This window comes from Podarcis melisellensis, assembly GCF_964234715.1.
Source record: "Podarcis melisellensis genome assembly, chromosome: 2".
NCBI classification, from domain to species: domain Eukaryota; kingdom Metazoa; phylum Chordata; class Lepidosauria; order Squamata; family Lacertidae; genus Podarcis; species Podarcis melisellensis.
The window spans coordinates 86,753,216-86,765,379 of NC_138529.1; the positions used below are offsets into that span (position 1 = coordinate 86,753,216).

General features: G+C 42.6%; 1 protein-coding gene across 1 annotated transcript; it reads right to left on the bottom strand.

The window, feature by feature from the left end:
- Positions 1-2,258: 2,258 nt before the first annotated feature.
- TRH (thyrotropin releasing hormone) lies at positions 2,259-8,352 on the bottom strand. The gene is made up of 3 exons (XM_081900079.1): positions 8,180-8,352; positions 6,448-6,662; positions 2,259-4,184 (listed from the first exon to the last, which is right to left on the bottom strand). Exons 2-3 carry the CDS (start codon positions 6,644-6,646, stop codon positions 3,580-3,582), a joined length of 804 nt encoding a protein of 267 aa, XP_081756205.1. The 5' UTR covers positions 6,647-6,662; positions 8,180-8,352; the 3' UTR covers positions 2,259-3,579.
- Positions 8,353-12,164: the final 3,812 nt, after the last annotated feature.

The following is a 12,164-nucleotide window of genomic DNA, read 5'->3' on the forward strand; positions in this document are numbered from 1 at the left end:
TGGATTTATTCAATTACAAGCTTCTATCCACCTTTGTGTGTGTGTGTGTGTGGCAGCTTCTCCCACTGCCCCCTCCCCCCACATAGAAAAATCAAAGCTGGCCTCCAACTTGTGCCTCCATCATGCTTAATGGATGTGAAAAGCTCTACATGTTGAAATTCCTTCTCCTCTACTATACTGCATCCTGTGCATTCCCAGTGCTAGTTCTTGAAGCCTCATTCGCAGGACGATATACACAATCCATATTGATCCTGTAGGTTCTCGACAAATACTGCCGTTTGATGCATGTTTCAGAACGGTGTCAACATTTGAGAGAGCCTTCACACATGCACAGATGAGTGTACATTGCAGATTACTTCATGAATAGTAGTGTGGTCAAAGAAACCAAAAAGGTCATGCATGTCAGCTGAAGACACCCCCACCCACCTCTCCCCCTCTCTGATATGAACAAGACTGTGCAAATGTGGCTTGAAATGCAGCAGAAGAGGAGCGGACTCCATTCTGTTTTAAGCTGCAAATATGAGTATACCTGCATACAAGCCTCTTATTTCCAAAGGATGTCTGTTACCAGGAAAGGTGTGTGGCTTTGCTCTGAAAAGCAGTGGTGGGTGTGTGTGTGTATGTGTGTGTGTGTTTGAAGAATATAAAAACCAGTCATGTCACCACCACCACCCATCTGCATTGACATTACTCGTAGATCAGGCTGCCTCTTGGAACAGATTAATTACTGACAAATCAGAGATGCCGGGTTGTATTCAGCAACGTCATGCCGCACACACAGTAGATCTCCGTTTGCACAACAGAACTTTCCTCTCTCCTGCATCCCCTGTGATGGACAGACCACTGAGTCATCATCCTGGAGACCCTTAGCCAATCATGGCAGGGAGAAGAAATGGAAAATCAAGAGAGACTGAGGATGTAAATGGAGATTTTGACAGTTTAACTGGCAGGTAAGGGCTGGCTACAGAAGTAGCTAGTTGTGCTTAAGGGTTTGTCAGGCAGAACAAATCTGTTTAATTTCCTCAGGTGGAGGGAAAGGACCTAGAAAGGGGCTAGAGGTGCTCTAACAAAAAAGCTAAAAGTGGTTAGCTATTCTAGGAGAAGATCGTTTCAACAGAGACCGTTTTGTTGTGGATAATTATTAGTGAAGTTCTTGTTTAAACCTAAAACAGCAGCTCTGACTCACACAAAAAGTACTGTGCCTTTGATAGTGAAGCCCTGAAGCTTCATCCCGCTTTGGGGTTTTGTTAATAAAAAAAATGGTTTTCATTTCCATCTTGCCTCAGCTTTAATTTATACCTAGTTCAGGGAATAAATTGCCACAGGAACCTCCAATATGAAAAGTCCTTGCTGCAGGTTTACATTCTATGCTACCACATATAGAGAATCTCTGAATTCTCAGTGGCTTTAGAAAGGAGTGATCAAGGGGAAATCACCTCAGGCTTGGTCATGTCTGAGGTGATTTCCCATTTTCACTGAGGGAGTCCCTCTCTCTCTCTCTCTCCCCCCCCCCCCACACACACAGAAAATCCTGGAGCAGAATTTGGGGGCTCACAAGGAGAGGAAAGGAAGGGGAAGCAAGCAGAAGTCGACTCATGCAGCACTGGATACAACCCATTAATTTCTTATAGCAAAACATTTGGCCTCTGCCTTGTTCAGCAGCTCAGGTGTGAATCAAAGGATGATTTCCACAAAGACACATCTATGTATCTCTATAGTAACATGGCCCCACCCCCAAAACATCCTTCTTCTCAAAAGCTTTGGACCCCCCCCCCCAACCAATGTTGATTATTTCTTTTAAGGAGGATGCTAGCTAGTTTACATATGTTCATTCTGATTTTTTTTTATTCATCATACACAAGCAGAAAGTTTCAGAAAACTCTATTTCTACACAAAGCAACCTTCCACACCAATAATAAACCACTGCTCTATACAAACATGTAGTCATCACCATACACAAGTTTTGACTTTAAAAAATTCTGTTTTCCTCCATCACAGTTTGGGTTGATTTTTTTTTTCCTTTTTTAAATTCAGGAGGGCATTGATCATTTGGAACATTGTTTATTTGCTTTCGTATGACCAAAAAGGATAATTGAACATTAGAGCACTGTTAATGATGGATATTTATTGATTTGTATATGGTAAATAAACGCCATTTGTCTACAGAAATTGAAAACATTCCATTTTGGGACAACAGGCAAACTTTTCCATATTTTACAAATGAAAATCCACATAATGAGACAAAGACGCCTGCTTGCTGCAATTTAAAATATTTATTGTAATAATTAATCCTTATTTGGAAACAAAGTGAGGCATTGATTCAAAGACAGCATACTGGAACCCAGGCCCTGTGAGGATTCTCAGCTGTGGATTTTCCAAACAAAACCGTGCACTACTCTGAGTCACTTTTAGGGCAAAGGATAATAGCAAATGTCAGATTTGCTAAACAGGCATGTCATTTCTCTATGCACATTAATCCTGTTCATTAGCAAGATATCAGTCCAATCCACCTTTGGCAGAATAGAGAAGGCAGTGGCTGTTCACAATCCCCTATCATCAAGACCACTTGAAAGCAGCATTGCCATATGGAGAATAGCTAGAGGCCCTGCATAAAAAGTTCTAGAACAGGAAAAGTAGCTTCGTGGAACCTGTGTGGATATGGATGGAATTCACTTATAAAGGTTGGGGAATACTGACCCCGATTAGAAATCTACACACACACTGGTGTTCCTTATATTTGTGGATCAGGCTCCTTGTGTATTTTTTTTCTTCATTGCAATAGTGTTTGGACCGTCGTGGTCCTTGCTGCCTGCATGACGAGTCATCTCGTCAGTGCATAAAATGGTTTTCCTTTTAGAAGAAAAAGCAAACCACTCTGTCTACTACCGGCTCACACAAGCTAAGCTGTCCATGTGGCCTGAGTCCTGCCCTAAGCCCTCCCTCCTTTATCCACAGGCTTTCACGTTAACTTCCACATGGGCACGCCCATTGGCGTATGTTTGATGGAAGCACTTCCCAGTTTTCAGGATTAAAAGGGACCTGCAGCTGATTCTGGCACTGCGTTTCTCTGACTGAAGCCCCATCGAAGGAAATGCTAGACAAAAACAGCAAACAACATACTCAGAGATGAGTATGAAGCGTGCTATTTGCAAACTCTTTTGGAGCTGGAATGCCAGTTGCAAGCATCAAGAAGACTGATATCTGACTACCCTTGTATTTGGATGGGTTTCGTCCCGTATTAACTTATGGCCCACACAAGAAATGAAACATTGGAATCATCCTTTACTAACATGTTCCATTTTAAGCATGTGGGGGTGAGCCTGGCCACGTGCTTCTCAAGGGGTGGGGGCACAAAGTGCCATGCTTAAAATGAAATCCGTATGTCCATGCATTGCTAAATCTGGACCATAGCCCACCAGGAAGGAGCACACTATAAAGAATCACCTGCAAAGTAGGTTCAGCAAGCAGAAAGGAAGGAAGAAGAAAAAAGGGTTATGGATGGAACACTGAATGGTTGGGAGAAATCGTTCGGAGGAATGAAAACAACGAGAAAGCACCACCCCCCCCCCCAGCCACCTCTCATTCCTCTTCCTCCAATGCACCATCCCATGAAGACCTTCTTCCGGGATGTTGCCGCTTCTCGTCGACGCGGCCCTTGCTTACATTATCGAGCAACTCTAGCAGCAAACTGCCTTTGCTACATTCAAAGGTATCCTGGGGCTCGCAGGGGACAGTAGTGTAGTCTGGGTTCTCTGCATCCACCAGGTACCTCTTGCCCGGATGCTGTCGTTTCTCCAGGTTCTGCTCACCCTCATCGATCTCCTCCTCCCAGCTCCTCTTGCCCGGGTGCTGTCGTTTGCTGTAAGTCAGGTACCTCCTGCCTGGGTGTTGCCTTTTGGAGAATTCATCCAGATAAGCTAGCTGGCTGCTGCTAGGGAGGTCAAGGTATTGTTCTCGCAGGTACCTCCTGCCTGGGTGCTGCCTCTTCGGCACTTCCAAGTAGGGATCAAATTCATCTTCTTCCTCTCTTTTCCCAGGGTGCTGACGCTTCACAGTTTCTCCGTAAGATTCCTCATCCACATCTTCCCTTTTCCCGGGATGCTGCTTCTTTTCTAGATCGTAGAGAGATCTCTTTCCAGGGTGCTGCCTTTTCGAGATCCAGTCTGGCTGAACAGCTCCTAGCTCTGCCCAAGGAAATGAACAGCATTAAAACACTCCGAGAATAAACTTGTTCTTGATTGAAAGGGAGCATTTATTTATTTAACACCTATTAGATGCCACCTGAATGTGATAAAAACCTCTAAACAGTTTTCAAAAAAGCCCACACCGTTCATTTAACACCAATTAAATGAACTGTGTCAATAACATACAGTTAAAAACAGGTATTCAAAACATTCAAAAGGTAATTAAAACCAACGGCATGCTTAGAAAATTAAAATGCATGTTAGCATTCTACATATCTTTCCCAAAAGCTGTGAAGTGGATATTTTGGGGGTCAGACAATCCCGAAACATTCAGCAAATTTGCCTGCAATGTGCATATGCTAATTTATATATATCTAATATAATTTATATGCATCGGGGGGTGTCTACTATATTTTTCCTACTATACACATTTTTATATGCAGCTTTCCACAATATGCACACTTTTGCCAAGTTATTTTCCCTTATGTAATGCATTTTGTATGATGTTTTCACTAATGTATGCATTTAAATGCACACATTACCCCCTTGTATATGCATTTGTGTACACATTACTTGGCTGAAGAACTCCACTGCAAAATTCTACAATGGGAAAATTTGAAGGATGGTTGTGTTTCAGTTCTTGTATTCAGAACCTGCAAATGTTAAGTTAGCCTGTAAATGTGAATTGAATTGTCCCTTTTCTCTCTCAGTGCTCCCACACGTTCCATTGTCGTTCCAGTGTGTTGTCTGAATAATCCTTCTGCATTTCTTTAGACCTAACCCATGGTGACTTCTTGTATGTGTGAATGACACCTTGGGGACACATTATACGGATGCTGCAAAAACCATGCATGCACAAGGAGCACTCATTCCACAACAATCACCCATCTGGAAGCTCCCTGAGATATTCCTTTTTCACAATTATCTGGGAATGGAATTAAAGTGGAAGTAACATCTTTCCCCGTGGTCAAGATCCTTCTCTTAGCTGGATCCAACTGGTGTTCTTGCTTAAGTGACCAAAAAAACAAAAAATCTATGCAGTGTCCGTCGAACAATTATTAATAATATACACCCCCAATCAGCAAACACTAAAAGCAAGTATACAATACTAGTGTCTGGATAGGCTAGCTGAAATAATAAAGTGTTTAGAAGGCTTTTTAAAATAGTATAGCATGGGTGCCTGCCCAATGTTCATTGTTGAGAGAACATATTTGGAAAGTTGCAGTCAGATGCAGCCCCAGAACAGACCAGTCTCTCAGGCATAGGCAGGTTAACTCATGTTCTTCCAGGAATATAGGATGCAGCTTTATACTGAGTCGGACCATCAGTTCCTCTAGCTCAGTAGTATTTACACCAGAGGTGGGCAGGTTTCAGGTGGGCAGGATCTTTGTTTTTTTACTAGAACCAAGCAGATCCAGGTGCAAAACAGTGATAGTGGTCATGTGGGGGTGTGATAACACAGAAGAAAGAAGAAGCATCCCTCTCAGCACAGGAATCTGTTTTCAGTACAGTATCAAACTTCTGATAGCAGTCTTCTTATTCCAAAAGTCCATCTCTAGTGCCACACACTCTCAACACCTCCTTTCACCTGAACACAGCCTAAGCTAGAAGGGGAGGCTTTTTCTTCTTGCTATTTTGAAAAAAAAAATGGAGTCAGAACTCCTTGATGATCCAATGTGCAATATGATTTAGTTAGTGCCTAGGAAGACGGGAAGGCAACTGTTTGAAAAGAACAAGGGGTTTACCCTGACACTGTGAGCAACAACGTTAACACAACAAGCTAAATACAGTTGCAGCATCCAAAAGCCCTCTCTTAACCATCAGTTTGCCCTTATCTTCTGCAGGTCTCCCTGTGTCACCATATATATTCTTGACTGTGCAGTTGATCCCAGCCGACTAACTGCACACCCCTGGTCTCTACTGACTGACAGTGGCTCTCCGGGGTTTTGTCAGCCATACCTGGATGTGCCATAGATTGAACCAGAGAGCAGCGTGCACATACTGAAAGGAATCGTGCCTCTTCCCTAGAGAGGCCAGTCTGAAATGGAACTGAGTGGATAAGGGAGCAAAAATGTGATTTAATAATGAATCGCTCGCTCTCAGCATGCAGCAACTGAGGAGGGTGCCTCTTCTTCCTAACAACTGTCATTAAATTCCCTAAACTTCAACACACACACACCTTTGAGGCCCTTTACAGACAGGGAAGTGGCATATAAACAAATACAGCCATGAACTTCAGCTACTGAAAAGGTACACCATTTACCTTTGTTGGGATCTTCTTTGTCATCGTCCACCTTCTTCAAAATGGACTTCAAGATGATGTTTTCTGCCCTTTGGAGGATGCCATCCAGATTGCTCTTTCCCTCGTTCTCCACCCCCTCTGGAAACGGCTGCCCCACGTTGACACAGACGCTGGCAAAAGCCAAGGAGAGCAGCAGCAGGAGCCGCTGGGCCGATGTCATCGTGGGACTGAAGCTCCTGCAGGTAAAACAGGGTGGCAGAGAATGGAGCAAATATGGAAAGAAATGCTGCATTCCTGATAATGCAAAGAAACATGGAATGTCCGGGAGCTAAATGTAAGCTTTCCTGCCGTCATCCAGGTCTCCTGAAGTTGCCCATGGAAATGGGTGCTTGTCCCTTTAAATATTCTAGATGCACTCTCACTTTATTCGAAGATCTTCAAATGAATTTGGATGTTTGCCTTTGAGCAAACACAAGGACTGACTCAATATGCTGGTGGTACAGTATTTTAACATACAGTGGTACCTCGGGTTAAGAACTTAATTCATTCTGGAGGTGCGTTCTTAACCTGAAACTGTTCTTAACATGAGGTACCACTTTAGCTAATGGGGCCTCCCGCTGCCTGCCGGAGCACGATTTCTGTTCTCATCCTGAAGCAAAGTTCTTAACCTGAAGCACTATTTCTGGGTTAGCGGAGTCTGTAACGTGAAGTGTCTGTAACCTGAAGCGTCTGTAACCCAAGGCACCACTGTATTCATTTAATGATGGAAAACACACACACACACACACCTCTCTCTCTCATCCCCCAGCAATGAGATTTTTAAGTGGCCAAAGAGCTAACTCGATGTAACCTACACACAGTGCTCCCCCCCCCAATGATATTTTCATTTTGACTCAAGAAAATCACCATTTTATACTCCAAATCAGGAAAAATAAACACAGTAAATGGACAAAAGTAAAAAGATTCACAAAATATTCAGGGGTATGCATACCCCTGTGTCCCCCCAGAAATAAGTACTGCCTACACTTATCCAAAGTTATATATAAAACCTTTGCTTCCAAACGTTGGCTTAGATTTTGTTTTGTAGTATATATTTAAAAATGCAAAAATGTTTAAAACACAATTATCAGCATATAATTATTATAGCTTGCATAAAATTTCTTTCTTAAAGGACTGTTTTAAACCAGTATATTGTTCTAGCTTTAATGAAAATCCATTTTTATTTCGGCTTTTTGCCATTTATTTTCTAATAGCCCTAAAACATTTTTTAATGAAGCAACGTTAAAAGCTTGAATAAAAACTACACCTTGATGTTATTTTATATTTTGTCTAATAGCTTAATGAAATGCATTTTAGGATGCTGGAAAATGTAACAAAAACATAATGTGATTGCTTTTAATGTAATGCCAACTGTTTTATATTTCTAAATCTGGTATCTGGCAAACTATCAATGATTATTTTAAGGCACCCACTTTAATCAAATCAGAGTTACTTTAAAGAACAACAACAGAATGCTTTGCTAGTAAATGAAATATATGCATTCTTCTTTAAAGTTTTATAAAGCTATAACTCAAATTCAGAGCAGGCATTTCTCTTAAATAAATAGCATATTTATATAAAACAATGAAGATCATAACTGAAGAAAATCTGTATCTTAGCGTACAGACTTGTGAGGTGTTGTTTAGTTTCAGCCTTCCTCAGAAGGAAGAACTTTAGCCAGACAGCCTAGCAAATAAATCTAAATGAAAATTACCTTCTGCCCCAGTGCTTTATTCCTTTGCTGAGGTTACCAAAGAGTTTTTTCCGAGCTCACTGTATTTCTGCAGCTATTCACTCGTCTGAGCTTTGAAACTGTCCTTTCTCCTTTGAATCACATCGGCTCTCCAATAGAACTGCCCCTGAGTTCTCTTTGGTGGGTTAGCTCTTCCCTTCTTATACAGTGCTGCCTCCAGACACATTATGCAAATAGCCGTGAGGGAACTAACGTATGTGATGCGTTGTGTGTCTCCCCCACATACACCCTTCCCCTTTCATTGATGTCAGTGATCTGAAATTTGAATGCACATTAAAATTCCTACAGTTATTAAGTGACCTCACGATGCTACTTTTTTTGTTTCTTCCTTTGTTTTGGAAAACAGCATTAAATGAGGGGAGGAAAGTTTGTGTCTTATATAAAAGGCTCATGAGCTTCAGGTTAGAGAAGGGTTATGAGTCACGTCTAAAGGGCTCAATTCAACATGCAATGCAAACAAGTGTAAAATGATGTGTGTCAGGGCAAAAGACCTTTGTTGGCATCCATCTGTCTTGGGAGACCATGGAAGAGTGCACCTTCGGAGCGAAGTTCAACGGTTGGAGACTTACAGTGCCTGCTGTGGCTGTAGAGACCGATACAGGAGAGACATGTTTTATTGCAGCTGAGGCAGATGAAGGTGTCTGGTTTTGCTGCTACAGGTGCACCATAGAGTTCCTCCCTCTGCATTCTTCCCAGTGGTCATCCCTTCTTTGGACACTGCTGTGGATTCGGGACTGATAAAGGATTTCTTCATGCAGTGCATAGTTCAGCTAGGGAACTTGCGCCGCCAGCAGGCAGTGATGGCCACCAACTTAAAGGTAAAGGGACCCCTGACCATTAGGTCCAGTTGTGGCCGACTCTGGGGCTGCGGCGCTCATCTCGCTTTATTGGCCGAGGGAGCTGGCATACAGCTTCCAGGTCATGTAGCCAGCATGACTAAGCCGCTTCTGGCAAACCAAAGCAGCGCACAGAAACACCGTTTACCTTCCCGCCAGAGCAGTACCTATTTATCTACTTGCACTTTGACGTGCTTTCAAACTGCTAGGTTGGCAGGAGCAGGGACCGAGCAACAGGAGCTCACCCTGTCATGGGGATTCGAACTGCCTACCTTCTGATCGGCAAGTCCTAGGCTCTGTGGTTTAACCCACAGTGCCACCCGCATCCCTTGGCCACCAACTTAGATGGCTTTAAAAGTGGATTGGACAAATTCATTGAGAATAAGGCTATCAAGTGGACTGGACAAATTCATTGAGAATAAGGCTATCAATGATGTCTGTTATGATCTCCCTCCACAGCTGGAGGCAGTAATGTTTCCAAAATCAGTTGCTGGGGGAATCACAGGTGGGGAGAGTGTTCTTGCGCCCAGAACCTGCTTATGGGCTTCCTACAGGCATTTGGTTAGCCACTGTGAGAACAGGATGCAGGGTGGGCCACTTGCCTGATCCAGCAGCCTCTTCTAATAAGTGAAAAGCAAACTAAAAAAAAAAAATGGCATAGAAACTATAGGTTTATAATGTATTGATGTGAGGCCATCTCATGGGCAGATTTTCGGTTCTGCTTCCTGTGGAAAGTGAAATCACCCACACACAAGGAGGCAATTTCCTGCAGTCCATCGATGTGCAATGCACACTCTGTACCAAGGGTTGAGAAAACGCCACCCAATATACGTTTTGAATTGAAGTACTGTGATTATATTAACAAGCCCCACCCTCACCCCAAACCACAGAATATCTTGAATAAAATCAAAGCTTTTCTAGCTGTTGTTTTAACCCATGCAGTTTCTTCATCTGGCCTACGCATCTCCAGTAAAGCTTTTATTAGAAGCTTTTGCTGCATTTTGTTAAATTCTCTTGGACTATATGTTGACAATGAGACAATTAAAAAGTGTCAGTTCATGTTCCACTGTGTGAAGAGAAAGAAATAGCTGTGACCATAGAGAGTGGGTTGTCAAGTGTATCCATTTCATTTTTTGTTTCACTGCAGACTACGGTAGAAATCCAGAGGCAATAATATCTCCTTTTGCTATCTATCATCCACTCTGTGCCCCTTGCCCCAGAAGCGACACAAACTCAAATGCTATGGATGCAGATCATTCAACAATGCAAAATTACATACACATTATTAGCTGAATCATTTATCTTGAGAGGAGATTTGAGCTACCTTGATGCAGAATTTGGATTTTATTTTGTTGGTGATCAGCCTTACCTTTCCTTCCATCTGTCAGTCCTACAAGGAATGCATTCAATGGAAGTGCCCTGTTAAGTCCTCTTCATACATACTTGTATATCACTTGATTATAAATTGCAATATTAAGTGATGACCTACATGTGTGAATGTGCCATCACTGCCTAAAAAAACAATACCTTCCAAAATAATAAAAGAAGCAGTCCACACATTCACCATCAAGTCTTCAAGATCTAGTTTACATGCTCACAAATTCAGTGATCATGTCAGTGCATGGTTGAGCACCGGTGACATGGTATATTGTCCAGTGTGGATGTTACATATGTTCGTATTAAAGTCCAGTTCCATGGTCCTTTTCACTTTTTTGTTTAGATGAAAGGGCCCTCAAGATTGGCCATATGCCCTGTAAAAGGTAAAGGGACCCCTGACCATTAGGTCCAGTCGTGGCCGACTCTGGGGTTGCGGCGCCATCTTGCTTTATTGGCAGAGGAAGCCAGCGTACAGCTTCCGGGTCATGTGGCCAGCATGACTAAACCGCTTCTGGCAAACCAGAGCAGTGCATGGAAACACCATTTACCTTCCCGCCAGAGTGGTACCTATTTATCTACTTGCACTTTGACATGCTTTCAAACTGCTAGGTTGGCAGGAGCTGGGACAGAGTAACGGGAGCTCACTCCGTTGCAGGGATTCGAACCACCGACCTTCTGATCAGCAAGTCCTAATTGATACAGATTGGGGCGAAGGAGTATGTGTGCTGGTAGGGCCCCATTATACATATTAGATTGTGGCATCAATGAGTAGGCAAACTGGGCCCCCAAAATTGAAAAAATGAACTGGGAGAGATCAATTGATGTCCATGCGTGTGTGAACTTTCAAGGCCTTCATTGTATACCCAGTGACTGAAAGCAACTGCTGTATTTTCAAGCATGACATAGTCTTACACTGAAGAGACAAATTGTTTCTAAAGCTGTCATACAAAAAGATGTTTTTGGTCTTTTGAGTGGGATTCAAATCTTCTCTTCCTTTTTTAAACTAAGAAAACTTGAAGGGTGATGAAAATAGGAGCACAACAGCTTCACGGCTTTATAAGGATCCTGTCAACTTTAATCAAAGTCTCTGTCACTATTGTTTACGACATTAGACATCAGGGCCCAAGATCCTCAGGGTCTACGTTGCTAGAAAATTGGATTTGGGCATCTGCAACTTAGTTTACTCTAGTGGGCCAGTAATTAGAAAGAGACACACACCACTGAGACAAAAGAGGGGTTGACACAGAATAATTCAGGTGACAACTGATCTTCTGAATTGGGAACTGGGGCTGTGCTGTAATTTTAAGATTGTCCTGGAAGAACACAAGAGAGCTGCTCATCAGACTGCAACGGGTTGATAATATAGGGGCGGAAAACCCATCTACTATATATTTTGGAAAACAACTTGTTTGTCCATCCATCCATTTATCCATTTTCTATAGATTTGGCTCCCTATTGAGATATAATCACCAAACTTGGCACAAGAGTTCCTGGGTTTGGGGTGGGAATATTCACTGATGTTTGGGTGCCATGTGCCATTTTGAATCAATATGGCAGGCTGAAACTTCACTTTCGCAAGACTGCACACATTTTTTTGGCATCGCTTTGGCTACCTTTTGAGATGTCATCACCAAACTTTCCATGAGGAACCCTGAGGTGGCAACAGTGATCTTGGTAAATGTTTGGGTGCTGAGCACCATTTTGAATCAAGCTGGCAGACCAAAATGCGACTT